Source organism: Ostrea edulis, chromosome 6 (assembly GCF_947568905.1).
Source record: "Ostrea edulis chromosome 6, xbOstEdul1.1, whole genome shotgun sequence".
Taxonomy (NCBI): domain Eukaryota; kingdom Metazoa; phylum Mollusca; class Bivalvia; order Ostreida; family Ostreidae; genus Ostrea; species Ostrea edulis.
In genome coordinates, this window is record NC_079169.1 from 73002634 (window position 1) to 73022202 (window position 19569).

The 19569-nt window shown below is 36.7% G+C and overlaps 2 protein-coding genes across 3 annotated transcripts; both read right to left on the reverse strand.

Moving 5' to 3' along the window:
* Nucleotides 1–1211: 1211 nt before the first annotated feature.
* Nucleotides 1212–8251, reverse strand: LOC125651908 (uncharacterized). Of its 2 annotated transcripts, XM_056140717.1 has the most exons (6): nt 7781–8251; nt 6587–6785; nt 3849–5857; nt 2866–3092; nt 2157–2334; nt 1212–1585 (listed from the first exon to the last, which is right to left on the reverse strand). In XM_056140717.1, exons 1-6 carry the CDS (start codon nt 8217–8219, stop codon nt 1350–1352), a joined length of 3288 nt encoding a protein of 1095 aa, XP_055996692.1. In that variant the 5' UTR covers nt 8220–8251; the 3' UTR covers nt 1212–1349. The 2 variants fall into 2 exon arrangements, with proteins under 2 accessions (XP_055996692.1, XP_055996693.1); XM_056140718.1 differs by lacking the exons at nt 1212–1585; nt 2157–2334; nt 2866–3092 and adding an exon at nt 3100–3323.
* Nucleotides 8252–13097: 4846 nt separating this feature from the next.
* LOC125683198 (uncharacterized) lies at nt 13098–18521 on the reverse strand. The gene is made up of 4 exons (XM_048924065.2): nt 18438–18521; nt 17383–17446; nt 16112–16342; nt 13098–13704 (listed from the first exon to the last, which is right to left on the reverse strand). The coding sequence occupies exons 1-4, from the start codon at nt 18447–18449 to the stop codon at nt 13214–13216; spliced, it is 798 nt and encodes a 265-aa protein (XP_048780022.2). The 5' UTR covers nt 18450–18521; the 3' UTR covers nt 13098–13213.
* Nucleotides 18522–19569: the final 1048 nt, after the last annotated feature.

Here is a 19569-nt window from a genome sequence, read left to right on the forward strand (position 1 = left end):
CAGAATTTCCCAATCTATTAGTGACATCATCACAATTAGGTTTTGGAATTGTATCCAGGTGAGGAATTTCTTGGAGAGGCCTCTGAGGATGAGGGGCCTCCTCAACACTCCCTGTCTGTGAGAGTGGCATATTCCTGCCACTGATGTTGGGTGTACCATGCCCACTGACTTTTACAGAGATCATGTCAGACATATTTTGGTATCCTGATCCATGGACAACAATTTCTGTTCTGACATCATTCCCGGACACTCTGAGTTCACAGTTTGTGCTACTTGAGGTGGTATCTGGTTACCAGTGATTGATAGTCAGTTACCTACCTGTTGTTGTGGTTGCTGCTCAAGTTTCTGTTTTTGTGGTCGTGATGATTTGGACAATTGCTGAAGTTGCTGTTGTAGTGGTTGTAGTTGCTGAGTTTGTTTTTGCAGTTGGTCACCTCGGTTCAATGACTCAGGTTGTTGAGTCTGGTATAATGGGTTACCAGTATGTGACGGTCCATTATTAGCTGGATTTTGCTGCACCATATTACCAGGAATTGGTGATTCAATGACTCAGGTTGTTGAGTCTGGTATAATGGGTTACCAATATGTGACGGCCCATTATTGGCTGGATTTTGCTGTACCATATTGCTAGGAATTGGATGTACTTGATTACCCGGATTTTGTTGCCATGGGTAACCATGATATGGAACCAGACCAGGTGGATACATGTTAGGTTGAAGCGCCGGATACGGCCTCCAACCAAATGGTGTCCATTGGTTAGCATACATAAGTGGCATATGCAAGTATTGTTGTTCAACTGATTGATATGGTATATTAGGGTATACCGGTTGGAGTATGCCGAACTGAGTAGTGTCAGGCCACAATTAAAAGAATGTTTGTTTCCCCTCCCCCGGGTCTAGTTTTTGAAACTGACCAGGCAGGCAGGTGATATATTTTTTTTTTTTTTAAATTCATATAATTTTATATGTATTGTCGGAAAAAAAGCAGATCTGTCAAACAGGGCACTGATTGTCTTCAATGCTTAACATCTGGAGAAGAGAACATTTATACTACTATGTTGAGGATTGGTTGAGCTTCAATGTTTTATGTATTAAAATCCTGGAATGGCTTGCTGGCGTTGAATCTGTATGCTAATATGAATGCTCTGGATGTGTAATTTCTGTTTTCTTTACTCCGACATTTCTTTAAAAAACATTATTTAAAGAAATAAATGAAAATTTTAAAACAAAAAACATTTATTCTTGACTAGAAATAAGTAGAAACAAAAATCATAAACAACATGTTAAAAAGAATGACTTAGAGAGGATGAATATCAGACTAGAATTAACTGATTGTCAGACTGGAATTAACTATTTCTTAATTGGATTTCTCTTTGGGACTTCCAATTTTTTTGAACGACACAAGTCACAAACTGGCAGCACAACTTTAAAGTTTTTGCACAAGTCCTTGTCCTTTTGGATCTCTGTTGCAACACAATATGCACATATGTCTTTGCGGCCAACATCCGAGCTGTAGTATGCAAATTCAATGTGACTGGTACATGCAAGCTGGAGTCTTGTGAAAACTTTTCCATGTAGAACATCCCCTGAAAGTGACCAAAAAAAAAACACTTGTCAGAGAAAAAAATTGATTTTAATGTTTTTGTGCTCTTTATTTTCTTTTTCAGATTACCCAAGGTTAAATTCAAAGATTCATCCCTACTTCCATTACTTCAATGATACAAATATTATAAAGATGTTATCATTCAATGACTGTAAATATAAAGGCTGCCAAAAACATAATTTCCACAGATTGTGCATTTAATACTGAATGTCCTTTTGGAGAGTGAAAAAGGGGAATATGCATGGTAGATGCAAACATGTTTTATCCTGCACATGTATATAAGGCCTACAAAAAGCATTTAAATTTTTGAACAATGCAAGGATACAGATTGAATGTGGACAAACACACAAATCCAATTTCTGTTCTTCTGACATTTTGTCATTTGATTAAAAAGATTTGAACAGTGAATATTCATCTTAGTTCATGTATCCATTGTTTATGATATTGATCATCATGATGATAAACAAATGAACATACTTGTGCTTTGGTTCTGTCAGAAATGCCAGTCTTATTTAGTGTCATTTAATCACAATATTGTCAATAAATATACAAACCTTCTGGTGCTAAAATTGCCCCGCAAGTGTAGTCATATTTATCTGTTGTGTGCTTCAAGGCTCTTAAATCTCGAGGGTTCAACTTCAGCTTAGAATAAATGCATCTAGGTTTGTCACATTCAGTGCATTTTATTGTAGATCTCACATTCTGGGCAACAAGCATTCTGTTTTCACAACCCTGAAAAAGATTAGATATCAAATGCTAATTAAAATATATTCATTGAATGTAGAACAAGACAACCTAGATTGTAATGTTAAACAAAACCTTAAATCCAGGGAGAGGTGTAAATGTTAGAATATTGGAGGACAAATTAAGCAAAAATATTGAAATATTAATGCAAGTCATGAAAGATATTAGGATCTAATTTAGCACAACTGTCAGACATATTTGTTACCACTGTGTGAAAATTATAATATTGTCTTTCATTTCATATAGCCTAGCAGTTTTGGTCTGTTTTCATAAGATACATGCATCAGTGCCAGTACCAAGTCTGACTGCCCATTTTCCTATTGTTGTTTATGTTTGTTTGTTGTCTTTTCTGTGTGTTTGGGATTGTTTGGTTGGTGGAAGGTGGGTGATGTTTGGTTTGGTTTGTGTTTTCTGTCATTGTTGGAATTCCCTATCATCTCTTTTATATCATAACATTAAATCCATGAATAAAATTCACAGATCTGTGATATCAATGAGGAATATTCTAAATTTACTTACTTGTTGTTCCTGAGCAACTGCTGCCACTGTTTGATTTGTGGATGAGGGTCTATCTTTCTCTGTGGTGATTGTTCCCAAGACTTCCTCCAGAGATTTATAGTGTTTTCCAGTGTTATCCATTACCGGGTCTGGCAACCATTGCCATTCTTTAGAAGATGGCGGACAACACTCTGCATCTGAACATCGCCTGATTTGGAACACATAGTGGCGTTCTTGACAGTGCTTTCCTGAAAAAGAAATATCACATTTTGTGCAAGGAATAAATAAACATATGGACAATGAATGTAGTATCTGACATAATCAATCCTGTTTAACTTAATGATATTTTCCACTGACCAAGTATCATATTGCCATACCTTGTCTAGTTGCTGAATAAAGGACCTAAACCAAGAACGAGATGGATGGACAAGGGTATTAAATCTAAATGTATATGCCCCTTTCACTTTTGTGTTGCAGATCTGCCAGGACATAAACATATGTAATTTGGAGATATAATTCCATGTAACCGTACTAAAAGTTGGTAAGCATTGGTGAAGAAACGGAGCAGGTTTTTGAAATCACTTTTGGTAAATAGCTTTGTGTGTTTGTTGCTTACCATATTCGTTCTTTTTCTAAAGAGAGGATTGAGTTGGAACTGAACATAGAACCAATTCAATAAATATGTCAGTCTCGAGTTTGTGACGTACACATTTTTGTCAGTCGTTGAATGACTTTTAACTACATTGTCATTCAAATGTACTTTAATGCTACCTTTTTTCTAAAGAACACCAAAAACTACACTAGATTCAAACAACAATTTGATGACATTGTATCTTTTTTTCATTCAGCCGCCGATCAACTATGTGTACTAAAAAACTCACGTCTGGGACAGATTTATTGAAACGACTTTACATGTTCTACACTAATGTTTTTTTTCTCCAATTCTCAGTACTCAGTATAAGAAAAGGACATTTTTTTTCAATATTGTGGAGCATAATACCTACCAATGAAATCCTTAAAGCTTTTAGCTTTGTTCATATGGGTCTGTTGGTAGTTCCCAATGCTAATAGTGGGGTCAATCAAAGTTACACTGGCTTCCGTCATCTCTACATCGATGTCATCTGCTGCCGGAAAACTTTGAAAGGGTTTCCCTTTCAGTTGGACACGCTTTGCACGTTCTTCTAACAGGTTAATCATAGGCCTCACAGATTCGATCCACTTAGTTTTTAGACCATCAACTTTCTCCGCCTTGCGTCTTATTTCACCCATTCCATTGCATGACCTAATAACTTGTTCAATGTCTGAGGTAGATTCCTCCCTGGACAAAGCCGTGTTCTGGAAAGCTATATTTAGCAAGGACATAATTCTTTCTGCCGGATTAGCCCAGGAATGTCCTGGGGCTGTTCGACAAGCGACTAAGAATTCTAAGCCAAGCTGTTTAAACAAAATAATCAAAGATAATTTGACGCTGTTGTAAGTTGTACGATGGTCAGGCCCTCCATCTGTGTAAAGAAACAGAGCAGGTTTTTTGTCATTAACATCAACTTGATCAAGAATGTTTTTCAATTCTGTAGCGTGTCTGAAAGGAGAACTAGGCTGAAATGTGCTGTCTTTCATCGTTAAAGCAACCTGACCTCTATAAAATGACTCTGATATGTCCTCCGGTATGTCAACAAATAATGCAACTGATGGAGTAAGGGAACCTTTGCTAGAGACATCGTGATCTAGACAGGATAACGCCGAATCAACTGGCATAATAGATTTTTTTCCACGCACTCCTGATGATATATGGACACCAGGCTCTCCAAAATCAACCTTGGACTTGTCGTCCATACATACAAATGTAACTTTGTCTCTAAACTTTATTGCATACTGTCTCAACATTTTGAATATACTAGCGCAGTAATGTTCATCCTGATGACTGGCACGCAGTTGTCTGGTTTGAACTTTCATTTTTAAAGGTACGCGGCCTTTATATAACTTTGCGACATTTGCATGAGCATTTTTTGGTACAAAAGCCAAAAGGACTGTTGATTCACTAGGAATTGGCACATCGTCAGGAAGTTTAGCCTTAACTTGATTGATAAGATCTCTTACAGACAGATATTTTGAGATATGTTCAATGCCGTGTCTCCTTTCATCTGCTGCCTTTAATTCCTCTAGATCGTGTTCCAATGTAGAGAAAAACACATCAAAAGTGTCACTCGGACGCCCCTTGTTCAGATGGCGGAGGTCCACTATAAGTTCTGGATCTGAAGCCATCACAGCTGTACGCATACGTTGATCAATCGCTGGGTTTTGATCGGTAGTGGCATCGCCTGTCAATGTAGCATAGATTGACCGTAGTATGTGGGGTGGTATTGTAACACCCGATATTTTTTCATATATGGAATAAAATTCTAGACGCATTTTTCTTGTATGGTATTCGGGCAACTTAGGACGGAGATTGTGTATAACCTGGTTATCCGTCAAATGCAAATCTTTTGTAGACATACTATCCTGAACTTTCCAAAAAAAGGTCAATGCCCCTAAGCCAGCACCTGGGTCATACTGGAGCACATGCAAATCAACAGATAGTGCAATACTGTTTAGAAATTTATATCTCTGTGAACTATTCATTTCAATTTCAGGACCAAAAGCTGTTTCATCAAAAAACAGCGGTTCAAAAAATGCCATCTCTGAAAGCGCAAGATCTAATTTGGAATATCTGTTTAATACTTCGTTTGTTTTTTCGACATGCTGAATAGACATATGGGTATCTACTTGCCGGACAGGATGCATCTTTTCCTGGCGCATTTTTTGGTTTTGATTGGCATTATCTAAGTACTCAGAATAAGAATCTAAGGAAATTGCCAAAAGATGCAATTCATCTTTGATATTCCAATGGTTTGCATATGGTTTGGAGGCTACCCTGAATACGCATTGGCCATGTAATTTAAGTTCTTTTGCATTTAATGAAGGTTTTTTCTCCTTTTTCTTCTTGAAGTCATTGATGCCATCATACTGAAGAAACCTGAAAAATAAATATGGGTAATTGAATAGCATGCTTAATTACAAATGTACATGTACTTTGCATAGTTTCCTTAGTATGTGGAAACTATGAACCTTAACAAAGACGTTATTACCACAGTGTGACAGACAGACAGACAAGGGTAACATTTATATATTCCCTCCACATACATGGTCCAATAGGCCATACAAATGAATGAAGATCATAGCTAGCATAAATGCCAAGTAAATGACAATGAAAGGTGATGGTCTTTAATTGAATACATGTGTTGTCTGCATAATAGTTTGTAAATGCCATTACATGTATTGCCATTATCTGCACCCTGTCCCCCAAAATGCTGGTATTTATAAACCTGTTTAACCCTACTGCTAGCTTTTGTTAGTGTCGGTACCAAGTCCACTTATCCCCGAGTTTCTATCGTTATAAATGTTTGTAATTTGTCTTGATTTGTGTTTTTTGTTTTCGGAGTTATTTGGTGATATGTGATTGAATTGTCTGTCATTATTGTGTTTTCTGCTATCTTTCCGTTTTTCATTGAAATAGAAGGTACACATTAATAGTACCGGTATTTATACGTGAAAGTTCCATCAAAACCCCACGTGAAGTGGTTAAGCCAGAGTAACAGACAAATGAAAAGTGTGACGGACAACAACAATGACACAAGACCACTCAGGTATGCTGCCTTACACTACATGTGCTGGTGTCAGACACATGCAGACATGAATCCAATACCTTGCAGGAATTCCTTGAACATCTGGCATATGTACAGCTCGCTCCTGAATTGTCCCCATATTTCCACTTAAGTACCACACAGCATTGGTCAATGGCATGATCACTTGGTCACTAATGGCTTTGTCCGTCATTACAACTGGAAACTTGTCTTCAAATTCCACAAACATGTTCACTATCCCGTTGTACAGTTTTTGTTTAGCTGTAATAAAATTTACATTCTGACACACTGAGTATACATGTACTTCAAATTAAATGCAAATATTATCAATTGTGAGTTATCAATGAATACATGTGTCGCCTGCATGGCCTTATAAATGTTGAAAAAAATTAAAGTAAAAAAAATCAAAGTAAGTAAACAGCAGGAAGTTGAAGTGTGACAGATCTGAATTCGCATCCCACGAAATTGGACTTTTCATACTGAATCTGTATACCAAATTTCAGCCACTAGTTTCTGAGAACACCAAAAAGTGTGGCTGACAATAACAACCCAACTGGAAATGATAAAAGGGTCAGATCCCTATATGTCGCAACACACTGGGTATACACTGAGGGGACACAATAAGTGAATGCTAAAATAGTCAAGGATGTAAACATATCGATCACTATCACACACTTGATACCCAGAATTTGACACGCCAGGGTATTTAAAAATTGAAGCCACAAATGAGGGGGTGGACAAGGGGGCGGGAACCCGGGAGTAAGGGGGCGGGAACAGGAAGTTAGGGGGAGGGAACTGGGAGCTAACGGGGGCGGGAACCGGGATTAGCGTAAGGCGGGAGTAAAATCAAAATTGGTGACAAGCCAAAAAAAAAAACGTCAAAGGGAGTAGATGGGTCGGGAACTAGGAGTCCATGGGTAGGGAACCGGGAGTCAATGGGGCGTTAACTGGGAGTCGAGGGGGTGGGAACCGGGAATTGGAGACACCCCTGTCCACCCCCTCACAAATGTATAGCTGCGACCCTTTAAAATGTGAAAAAATGACAAAGTCCAATGTTGAAAAAAATTTGGGCAGCACTTCCCCTAGGAATTTACCGTTTTTACACCCCCTACCATAAATTTCCCCAGACCAAAAGTTTGGGAACATTGAAGAAAGAAATGAAATGGTGTGGGACAGACTCATTTATAACTTTAAGACATGAGCCATACACCATCTCAAACCTACTTGATAGAAATATAATAATGCATATAAATTACCTGTAAATCTGGGAGAGGCTTCATCAATCTTTTGAGGGAGCTTTGTCAGTGTGCTGGACTTTCTCATCAAAACATCGAAAGCTGTAGGACATGTAGGAGGATTTTGACCTTTTGGTACATTGTTATTTGGTTCTAAGTCTCTTACCACGTCAAATTGTACATATTTCAATTTTTTATCAAAGTTGTGAACCACTTGTATCTGTTCTTCAAAATGTGGCTCAAAAGTTACACCGTTGGCAAGTTTGTCCGACACGGTGACAGTTACTTCGTCCAACTTGTCTATGTTATGGTCGCCGTCCGCTGTCAAATCATTCAAAACCTCATTCCATGTACAGTGTTTGGAGAAACTGCAGAGTCTGTTGACTATTATGGGCACAACTTTAGATGTGTGTTTGTATTTTATCTTTACAGTAGACGACAACGCTATTCTGTCACCCATTTTTTCAAGTATCGATAAATCCCGGTAACTTCCGAAAATAGCAGAAGTAACGTCTAGAACCGACACGGAGCGGACACGTTTTTTTACGGAAATAAAAAAAAAAAAACATCGCAATTTTTTGGCAAAAAAACTTTTGACCCGGGCCCTTTTTTTTGACCCGGTCGGGGCGAGGGGAAACAAACATATTTTTATTTTTGGCCTCAGGTAGAATGTACTTATTTGACATAACTTCACTGAATGTTGACTAATTTTGAATAGGTTGACCTGGCTTATACATGTGACCTTGCATGTTATTACTTTAATAGTGACCCTGTATAGGTTGACTTAGCAAAATATGACTATACAACTAATTTACTAGATGATGCTTGTACAATCATCCGTATGGTAGTATACCGTTGCTCTAGTAACCCATAGTTTCCCAATTCACATCCACAGTTGTAGACAACAGTTGAAGATTACAACAAGTATTTATTTAAATTTTTCAACAATTTCTCCAAAACACGTTTTTTAAACCAAGTTTAGACATGAACGCTATTACACCGAGGATATAATTTGAAATTTTGTTTGTTATGAAACCCCATTACAATCCGATCCGTATTAAAATCCCCTACTACACATTTTTGGGTTTCGTCAACATTTGTCTTCCAGTCCCCGACCAAGCGCCATGTTAATTTGATGCGAGGTACGTTCAGAATGATCATGCGAGAACGAACGGTTTGAGGGAACAAACGCTTTATTCGAGAACGAACGGTTTACAGATGGGAACGGAGCGGTTTGAACTAAACCTACACTAAATCTACAAGCGTATTTACACCACAGACTACATGTTTTTGGTTTTGTCCATCAATGTTAAGTGTGGAGCGAATCGGAACATGTTCTACAGTGTATTCCTCCAAAGAGTTGATCCACAATTGTTGTTTTGTCATTCTCTGTTATTAATATGTTGACGGTGCTACCGTTTGAGCGAGCGCAGCTTCATGTATGTACATATTTTGTAATGCTCATGCTTTGATCAGATTCAATTTAAACAATATCTATTTCCCAAATACTCATGACATGAATTTTCTCCCAGGGTTTTATATTAAAAATCATTAAAACGTGTATACATGAATGTGATTGGAATATTTTTATGTTATATATACATTTTATTTCTGCTGCCTTCACTGTGAGTTGCTTAACCTTTGATGCACGACTTGTTCTGAACTATATGCTCTCAGCAATTGACTGAATAAAATTGCAACATCATTGATTTAAACCCCTCTCCACTGTTGTTGTGAGGATACATTAATTAAGATTAATTCACAAAACTAGAATTAATTAATGATTTTTCAGTAGTTAATATCAAATGGCATGGTTGGTTATCATGAAGGGGGGGGGGGGGGTCGTGGTCTGGATTACTGGACATGTTTAAAGACAATGGATTCAAGCATTCATTATTTTTAGTCGCCAAAAAAACCAAACAAACAAACAAAAAACAAAAAAAAAACCCAATGATTTTTAAAAAATGTTTTCAATCCGACCGAATTCCATCGATTTTTTGTAATTTTTTTTAAATAGTACTAATTCAGTATCTGTGCTCCCTCACACGATGAATAAAACATTCCTATTGAGAATTTAGTATTTTAATAAGATTTGTGGTTTGCAGTCGATTATACACAATTTGTATCCGATGCCATCTTACGTAAATGTTTACGTATATTCAATATTGTCCCGGTAGTATGACTTTTACAAATGGAAATATCAAGTACGTATTTAGATCCGCCACTGTCAGTCTTATTATGACGTCGTCAAAACGTAGACATGACGTCACGCATCATCTTAGCCTGCCTTTCATAAACATTGCACTTCGTTAAACATTTCACCTAATGGTACACTGGATTTTGAAGCTAAGAGGACACAAAATTAGAATGATAATCCACGTAAGTTCACAATCATATTCCAAGGTGTGACTTTGCGAGATCTCAGCCATTTTTGACAAGGGACTTCTGGGATTGGCGTAAAAAAAATTTCCTTGTTAGAGGTTCAAACTCCCCGTCGAGGCCTCATTACGTCACCTACGAATAGACCTCTCCTATGTGACGCAGCACAATATACAGATTTGTATATTGTGAGTCCGCGATTATCACGCAGGCAAATAACACTAAAGAAGTAGTTCGCAGTTAAAAGTTTGAAAATATTGATATTAAGAGCATTAATATAAAAGTATGGATTTTATTTTAAACATAAAATGATCAAAAGATCATTAAAAAGTAGGGAGACTCTGTTCAAATTATTGTGTAAAGTAATGAACTTGATGTTTACGTTCTTGTTTTGAAAGTTGTTTACGTTTGACGTTATGTTTTTTCGTCATTCTACAGTGACGTCACAATATACGCGGCCTAAGAAATCGCTATCCCATAATGCCTAAGTGGAAGAGTTTGGTTTGTGAGCAAACGAACTCTGGTGGAAGTTTGGTTAGAGGTTTAGATTTAGCTCGGATTATTTCCCGCGCTCTAGTCATTAGAGCTCGCAGTACGAGCCAGCGCTTCGGCTCGCTATTATGTAAACCTTTTCGTTTGTTCTGAGGAAGTGACGATTTGACAATCTGGGTCTGGTTTCTCGAAAGCTGGTTAACTTTAACACAGTGTTAACTTGGTGTTAACTTCTGTGTTAAAGTTAACCATGTGATTAACTGTTTTTCAAAATGCGAGTGTGCGTTAACACTGTGTTAACTTTAATCTCCAGGGCCCGGTTTTTCGAAAGCTGGTTAACTTTAACACAGTGTTAACTCGGTGTTAAATTCAGTGTTAAAGTTAACCATGTGATTAACTGTTTTTCAAAATGCGAGCTTGCGTTAACACTGTGTTAACGTTGTGTTAACTTTAATCCACCTCCAGTACCTGTGTTAAGTCTTAACACAGTGGTTAAAAATGGCCGCCGACTTCATTTTCTGTCCGCCTCAGACCAAAAATCATGAAAATTTCAAAGGCTCAGACATTCTGAGGTGTGTATTGATGCTGAACTCTGACGGTGTGTTGTTTATGTTGTCATAAATAGATATATTCGTCAAATCTCATGGAATTTACCTAAGGGGAACAGCTAATGGAAAAAACTAGTACAGTTGGATGATGGTGTTACATTTTTCTGTCAGTGGCAATATCTTGCACGCATCTATATAGATACTTTCGGCATAAGCTTTCAATAAGGGGGGGGGGGGGGGGGGGGGTCAATAAAACTCGTATTGTATTCACTAATATGAAATCCTGCAACAGGACCCATGCTGTAATTTTACCCATTTTTTGGCTTCCAAATGTCAAAGTGCATGCAGGCCCTTAGGCCATGATGATGATCTCCATTGAAACACCAACTTTAAAAACACTACGTCTGCACTGGCCTTGACCTTTTGAAAATCCCTTGTATCATTTAAAACTGATTCAAATGATGATTTGCATGCATGAAACGTACACATACATGTATTTTCTTTTTTGAAGACTATCTAATATGAACAGTATTCTATTCAGGCTAATACAGAATAGTTGTTAACACAAAGTTAGGAAGAAGAGTTTTTCATTGTTGATATTCCAGATTAATCTCCCCTAGTAGAAATGGAGTGGTGGATCAAGTGTTATGTTTAAAATAAAAAGAATATTAAAATAAATAAATGCATAAAAAGAACATAGATATTAAATGCTATAGATATGTATGTGAAGAGACTATCATAAGGTAAATTAATTTATCATTTTCTTCATGAATATTTTTAACTGTTTTGGAGAAAATAAGAGAAAAAAGTTAGAAATTCTTAGAAATTTAGAATTTTTTATAGGCTAGCACAATCTTTAAAACCCTCCCATAAATTTTGTCCAATTATGAATCAAACAATATAGAAAACCATATGTTTTATTTCCTAGTTCTAAACATGTAGCTCCCCACCCCCTTATTTCCGACAACATACGTACTGTTATTTTTACACGCAAAATCTGACACCACCCTTCCCCGCTTTTTCATATCATAGCACTAGTGATTGGTAGTTGAAATGTAAGCTTGAACTGAACCCGTATATTTTACTGATAAAGGATGAAACCGACCCCCCCCCCTCCCCCATCACGCAACTTAGGATTTTAGGGTCGGTCCGTACAGAACAACTCATTTTAGGGGTGTATGTATAAATTATTTTGTTTTGGCTTGTCAAGTATTTTCAGACAATTGTGAAGTCAACTTGTTCGACTCCCTATACCCCCCCCCCCCCCCCACCCCCACTTTGATAAACTATGCAATGAGTCTGCTTTCTACAACATAATCACCGTTTTCTCAACTAGGCTTCTAAAGGCTTAGTATTTATCATTATATAATGCTTTAATACCTCTATGATTATTCAAATTGAACAGACTAATGAATGCCTTTATACAAGTATAAGTGCATGTCTCACAGTCACTGTCATGAATTTCGAAACTAACCAATACATGAACATTTCATCAACCATCTCCCACAAACAAGACTTTTATTTACTCCTGCATTCTTATTGTTTACATAGGAAGTACATGTGCATTATGGGCAATCAAATGATTAGCAAGTGGTTAACTCGGTTAACACAGTGTTAACTAACCAATGTGTTAAATTGCTTTCGAAAAACAGAATTTAACCATTGTGTTAGCTAATCACTTGGTTAGGAGTTAACACTGCGTTAAACTTAACCACTGTGTTAAAGTTAACCAGCTTTCGAAAAAACCGGGCTCTGGTTGTTTGTGTCGTTGGTTATTTGAGTGCTTTGTATATATTTTTTTATTTGACCTTGTATCCACGTTGTGGATCCGACACTTCATTTGTTTTTTCCTCATTTACGTTAACTGTTTATCACATTGATAATTTTTTTTTTTTTTTTTTTTTTTTTTTTTTTTTAGAATTATTTGATATTGAAAATATTCAGGATAATATTCAGGAAATCGTTTTAAAGAGGCATGACCATCAGTCGTATTAAAATGCTAAATCAAAACGAACTAATTTATCAACTGCTTAATTCAAAACTCCTTGAATGCAATCACAAACCTCAAAATGTCAAATAGAGCGATAAAAAGACCCCAGATAATTATTATCGTAATTCCCACATAACCGATTCTAACGGACGACGGTCGATAGTCGGGCGCACTTGTTAGCTTCCTGGTAAAGGCCGATAATTTCCGAACGTCCAGTTCCAGATCCAGTTTTCTTGTAGCTATGCGTTCGGAGACAGTTGTGTTTGTTTCCTTACAGACACACGTGCAATATGAAGATTTAAAGATGGGGCCGATTGTCGTTGCTTCTATCTCTGTAGTTCTCTTTTGAGATGTTGTTTGAGTAGTTGTTGTTGTTGTTGGAGATTCCAATGAAACAAGACCGTGTTGTTGTGTTCCTGCCGATGGGATAGTGGTCCCTATCTCTGTAGTTGTCTTTTGAGATGTTGTTTGATTAGTTGTTATAACCGGTGTTGTTATAACGGCACATACAGTATCATCTGGCATTGAAAATAGCTCTAAAAGATACAAATCGACTTTTTATTTCAAAGCTTTGCTTATTTCTATCATAACAAGGGGTGAATCAAACTGGATGTTCCTTTTTAGTTTAAATCGAAATTGTCGGAAAACTTCAAGAAAGAATATTTTTCTTATCTAAGCTGCAATTTGTAATGCAAAGAGAAAAACTAAAACGGTGCACATTGACGGTAAATGCAGCTAAATAACAACTTCTAAAATATCTCGGTGTAGAATAGATTATGCACGGTGTATTCTTCACATACGTCAATATCATTTTCTTCGATTTCTTAGCTCACCGGAGTCACGTATTTAGAGAAACATTGCTATCTGTTTTCTTCCGTCGTTGTACGTCGTACGTAAACTTTAGAATATTTTTAGTTTCTTCATTTGAGTTGAACCAATTCCAACCAATTTTGGAATATAACATCTATGGGTAAGGGGAATGAAAATTGTTAATTCCTTGGACCCTGCCTCCCTTGGTCTCGAGGGGTGTGACCAAAACCATCAAAATTATGCAATCTTCAAAACACATTTTACTCCATGACACCAAGCAGTCAAAACTTTTACACGATTATAATATTGATAGGCAATGAGTCTTGTATACTTGTGAAACTGATGACCCCTAGCTTTAAGTCTCAGGTTGGGCATAAGTTGACCATATATTCAAAATGTATTTATATATCTTGGAAAATTTTCCTTTTTTTACTTTTGGACATTAAGGAGGCAAATGTTTGCATGATTATAATGACTACTCAATGTTCTACCAAAATTGTGAAATTCATTACTCTTGGGTTTAGGCCCCAGGGTTGCACTAAGTTGGTTATATATTGAAAATTGCGTTATTCATATTTCAGAAACCTTTTTAAGCTTCTGGACATTAAAGAGTTAACATTTTTACAACATTTCGTTATCACATATGTCGGTCTCTGAACTGATTCGATACGCGAGAGCATGTTCTGCAGATGATCAATATTTGAACAGATTACTGACATATAAGTTGATGTTACATGGGTTTCAACAGTCTCTTTTAAAGTCAAGATTTTTCTAATTGTATGGTCTAATTTACAAATACAAGGTGTCACTGGATCGAATGCTTCCTGACGTGTTTCACACTTATTGTTAGGCCGTTCATTATAAACTGATTTTAACAACGGGTTACTCCCCCTTTACCAGATTAAAATATATGTTTCACGGTGTGTATGAACGTTCAACAGAGGATGCTTGCTCCTCTTAGGCACTTATCCCACCTCTGGTAGGTCCAGGGTCCGTGTTTGCCCTTCTCTTAATTTTGTATTCTTATAGGATTTATGAGATTGATCACTGTTCGTTATCACAACTTGTTCATGATTATAATGATTACTTAATCCTTTACTAGTTTGTGAAATACACGACCCCTCGGTTTAAGGCACTGAAATTTTCTTCACTTTTGGACATTAAGGAGGCAAAATGTTTGGATAATCATAATGAGTACTCAATCCTCTATCAAAATTGTGGAATTCATAACCCCTGGATTTAGGGTTCAAACCCCAGGGTGTAACTAAATTGGTCATACATGTACATTGAAAATACATTGTATCTTAGAGAACAACTTCTTTATTTCTGGACATCAAGGAGGCAAATTATTTACATGATCATAATGAAAGGTGAAGATAACGAACAGTGATTAATCTCATAACTCCTATAAGCAATACAAAATAGATAGTTGGGCAAACACGGACCCCTGGACACACCAGAGGTGGGATCAGGTGCCTAGGAGGAGTAAGCATCCCCTGTCGACCGGTCACATCCGCCGTGAGCCCTATATCCTGATCAGGTAAACGGAATTATCCGTAGTCAAAATCAGTGTGCATTGAACGGCCTAACAGTCGGTATGAAACACGTCAGACAGCATTTGACCCAATGATAGGTTGTATTGACGAACTAGATCGTTATACTGACCATAGGATTTGCTAACTTCAATCGAGACTGTTGAAACCCCTGTATCATCAACTTGTTTGTCAGTAGGCTGCCTCGATTTAAAAACTGACTATACACAGAACAAGATCTTGCGTATCGAAGCAGTTGAGAGATATAAACACCATATGCAGGTGATAATGGAATATTGCTACATAAATATGGGAAGTTGACGATGGAGAAGCTGAAATCATCCCGTTTGTCATACAATTGAGTTGTCAGTTTACCGTTAATTTAATGAACACTGAATTGTCTACTAAAATTGTGAAATTTGTGATTCTGGGTTCATATGCTATTATCATTGCATTAACAAGCAAGCATGGATTTTTCAACTGAATATTAATAAAATATTCGTTTTGGGCCCTTTTGGTAAATTACTTAATAATATGTTAGAACGAACGTAACACTAACAAAGACTTTATCAACATATACATGTAACCCTTTTTTCCTTACCAGAGGCGCATATTTTCTCTGAAAAGGTCCACTGCGGCGAGTGGGGTAGGTCTGTACGGCTTTTAGTGCTAGACATAAAGCAAGTGTCAGTGACATTGTTATATCCAAAACCTTTACAGCCTCCTGACCCCGTACACATCGTCTCACACTGGGAATAGGATTTAGGACCGTGCTGTTGAAAGGACATCGACTGCCTGCTGCATAAGTACTTTTGGTAGGCTTTCACGCATCCTATTGGTAATCAATTTTGTCGTAATTCATGAAATCACACAAATACAAATTTCAAAGTCATTTTTTAATATCAATATTTCACCGCGTCTGTCTCTTGTCTGTAAACTTTTCACAATTTAACCTTCTCAAAAACCGATTTCAACTAAACCTGCATTTAAAAATAAAGGACGACGCTTTCGCATTCGTGAAAATATATCTTTTTAAAAATCCTGTCTCACTCGTGAAATAAATTCTATATCCAACAACAAAACTTTGAATATCATCTACAAATGCAGGTAAAAGTAAATGATATGGATATGATTGTCGTTACCTGTCATAGAATAGCAACCTTAATCTTGGCAGAGATTCGTTTCGGCTGGACATTTGGACCGACGTTCATAATTTCCATTCAGCTTCAGCCGGTTCTAGCAATTATTGTGTACTTTAAAAGAGGTGGCACGGCCGTTCACTTTGACTTTTAACTTTCTGTCACTAATTATGCTATATTGCTTACCGTATAACTATGAAAATAAAAACAGTTACTAAATTTTACATTCAAATAAAGACTCCCGTGAAGGAACGGCAGTGCCACCTAAGTGCACAATAGTTGCTAAAGCCGACCGAAGCTCAATATAAATTGAAGAAGGACTGCTCCAAGATTCGGTGAAGTCCAAATATCCAGTCGAGCGGAATCTCACCTGAGATTATAGCAACCTCAACAAAGTTCCCGATATACGGGACAATGATCTGCCTTTGGTGTTTTTTGTTTTTTTTGTTTTTTTTTGAAATTCGAGTTGTGTTCGTGGAACACCTGTAAAATTATATTATTTGAAACAAATAGAAAACCTGCGAGCCATTCATATGACAGTACACATTGTATAATGTCATAATAATAATATGTGGCATTTAATGTGCGGCATTTTTTTTTTATAATGTAGTTAAAGTAAAACACGAAATAGGTATATAAATAAACTGATGTGGAATGTATGAGCACTGAATCATTTAGAAAATGAGAATCAATATTTTCTACAGTGGGAAACGAGTAAAATGTATATTTTTACCTGTTGGGTAGGTAAACGCAATGCAATGTAGTACCACCAATAGTTGAAAAATTGCCTGCTTTGTCTGAAATGTTTAAGGTAAAATCTACTTTACAATTAATATCCTATCGGCAAAAATTACTGCTTGTCGTTTGACCACATCACAAATGTGGTGAATTTACTATATACTTTCGCAATACTTGTACCTATGTTCCATCAGAAGTGGTCTATTCGATTTATTAACGATGGACGGTATAGGTAAGTAGCTCACAGTCACATGCACTTATTAATAAAGTATATATACGTGATTTTCTTCAGTGCAGTCTGGCGCTATGATTATGTTTTACAGTGAGAAACGTTGTTTTGATATTACGATCTCCAAAGACTGTGGAAAATTTATGTCGAAGAATTAAGTCATTCCTAAACCACGGATCCAGTTGACCATGCTCGACAAACACAGCAATAAACACCACATTCAATCTGTACACCGCAAACAAGATGTACAAGGGATTTAGCCGAGACCTAAAAACTATTGCGTAATAAACAGTGGCTCGTACAACAGGATCTTGCTGTAAACAAAATCTTATTTATGTTTCTTATTCAGTAACAGTGGCTTTACTGCGGTCCCGTGATTGTGCGTGTTTATAGGTGGAGAAGCTATCATAAAACTACTGATTATCAATTCGAAGTTTTACAAAAGATGTTCTTCATGATTGCGGACAAGGAGAGTCCAGTACGCCATAATAGGCAGCTGAAGTTTACAGCCCCTGAGTGTCCTTGTCTATTATATTCAAATATTATAATAAAACGGATATTTGCAAGATATCACCCAGTTTCTTGAACCTTAACGGTTATGTCTAGTATGTAATACCTTTAGTGGCTCGGCTCTAAAACAAACGGAATCTGCTATAAAAAAAAATTAAAATATATACAGATCATGTATTCAAGCTACGAAATTATGCAGAATTGATTATTTTTATGTGGACAACGACTGAAAATAGGTTCGAAAAGGTAATGAATATTTGAAATCACCTAGTGAAAATAAAGCGGAGAATTAATGACATCAAAATTCTTACGTTTTTAGGCATTTTATAATTCCCAAACGTACAAAATGTTGTTAGCTTGGGAGGTTTTAAAATTCGCAATGGCCTACTAAAAAATTCAGCATCCTCGAAAGATCTTTAATGTACATGTAATTGATGAAGTGATGCACGCAACTATTAACGAATATTGACTTTACTAACATCTTTGTGTTAGAAATAAAACCACGACTCTTTGCAACTCTGGAAAGTAGACCAAATTCGACTTTTAATTTGAGCAAATATTTACCTCACTCTTATCTCCCATTAAAGACAAAATAATCGGTAATCGCTGACGGCACTAATAGTTACTAAAGTCTACCGCATTGTCTTGTCAAAAAACGTTTCCGCAAAGTGTTGAAAATTTTGATCACATGAAGTAGCTATAGAATACATTTGCTGTATTAAAAAAAGGGCTGTGGGCGAAGTATTTGTTATCTCTCCCTGTATTCAAATTGGACAAGATGTTACATTATGGCGATAACTTTTCGATTGTAATACATTGAAAACTATTTACACCCTAATTTGGGGACTACATTTTACTATTTTGTAGATTTCATGAACATTGTCACAAGTTTGGTGACATAATATTTATTTGTTCTAAAGAAGTCAATTTTTGTCAAACCTAATCAGAAGCCAGGAGGGCCATCTTGTAGGAATGCCGTAATTTAACGTGAATGCAATTACAACACACAAATACCGTAAATATTTGTGTACCCACTCCAGTTAACAACACACAAATACCGTAAATACTTGTGTACCCACTGCAGTTAACAACACACAAATACCGTAAATACTTGTGTACCCACTGCAGTTAACAACACACAAATACCGTAAATACTTGTGTACCCACTCCAGTTAAAAACACACAAATATCGTAAATACTTGTGTACCCACTCCAGTTAACAACACACAAATACCGTAAATACTTGTGTACCCACTCCAGTTAAAAACACACAAATATCGTAAATACTTGTGTACCCACTCCAGTTAACAACACACAAATACCGTAAATACTTGTGTACCCACTCCAGTTAACAACACACAAATATCGTAAATACTTGTGTACCCACTGCAGTTAACAACACACAAATACCGTAAATACTTGTGTACCCACTGCAGTTAACAA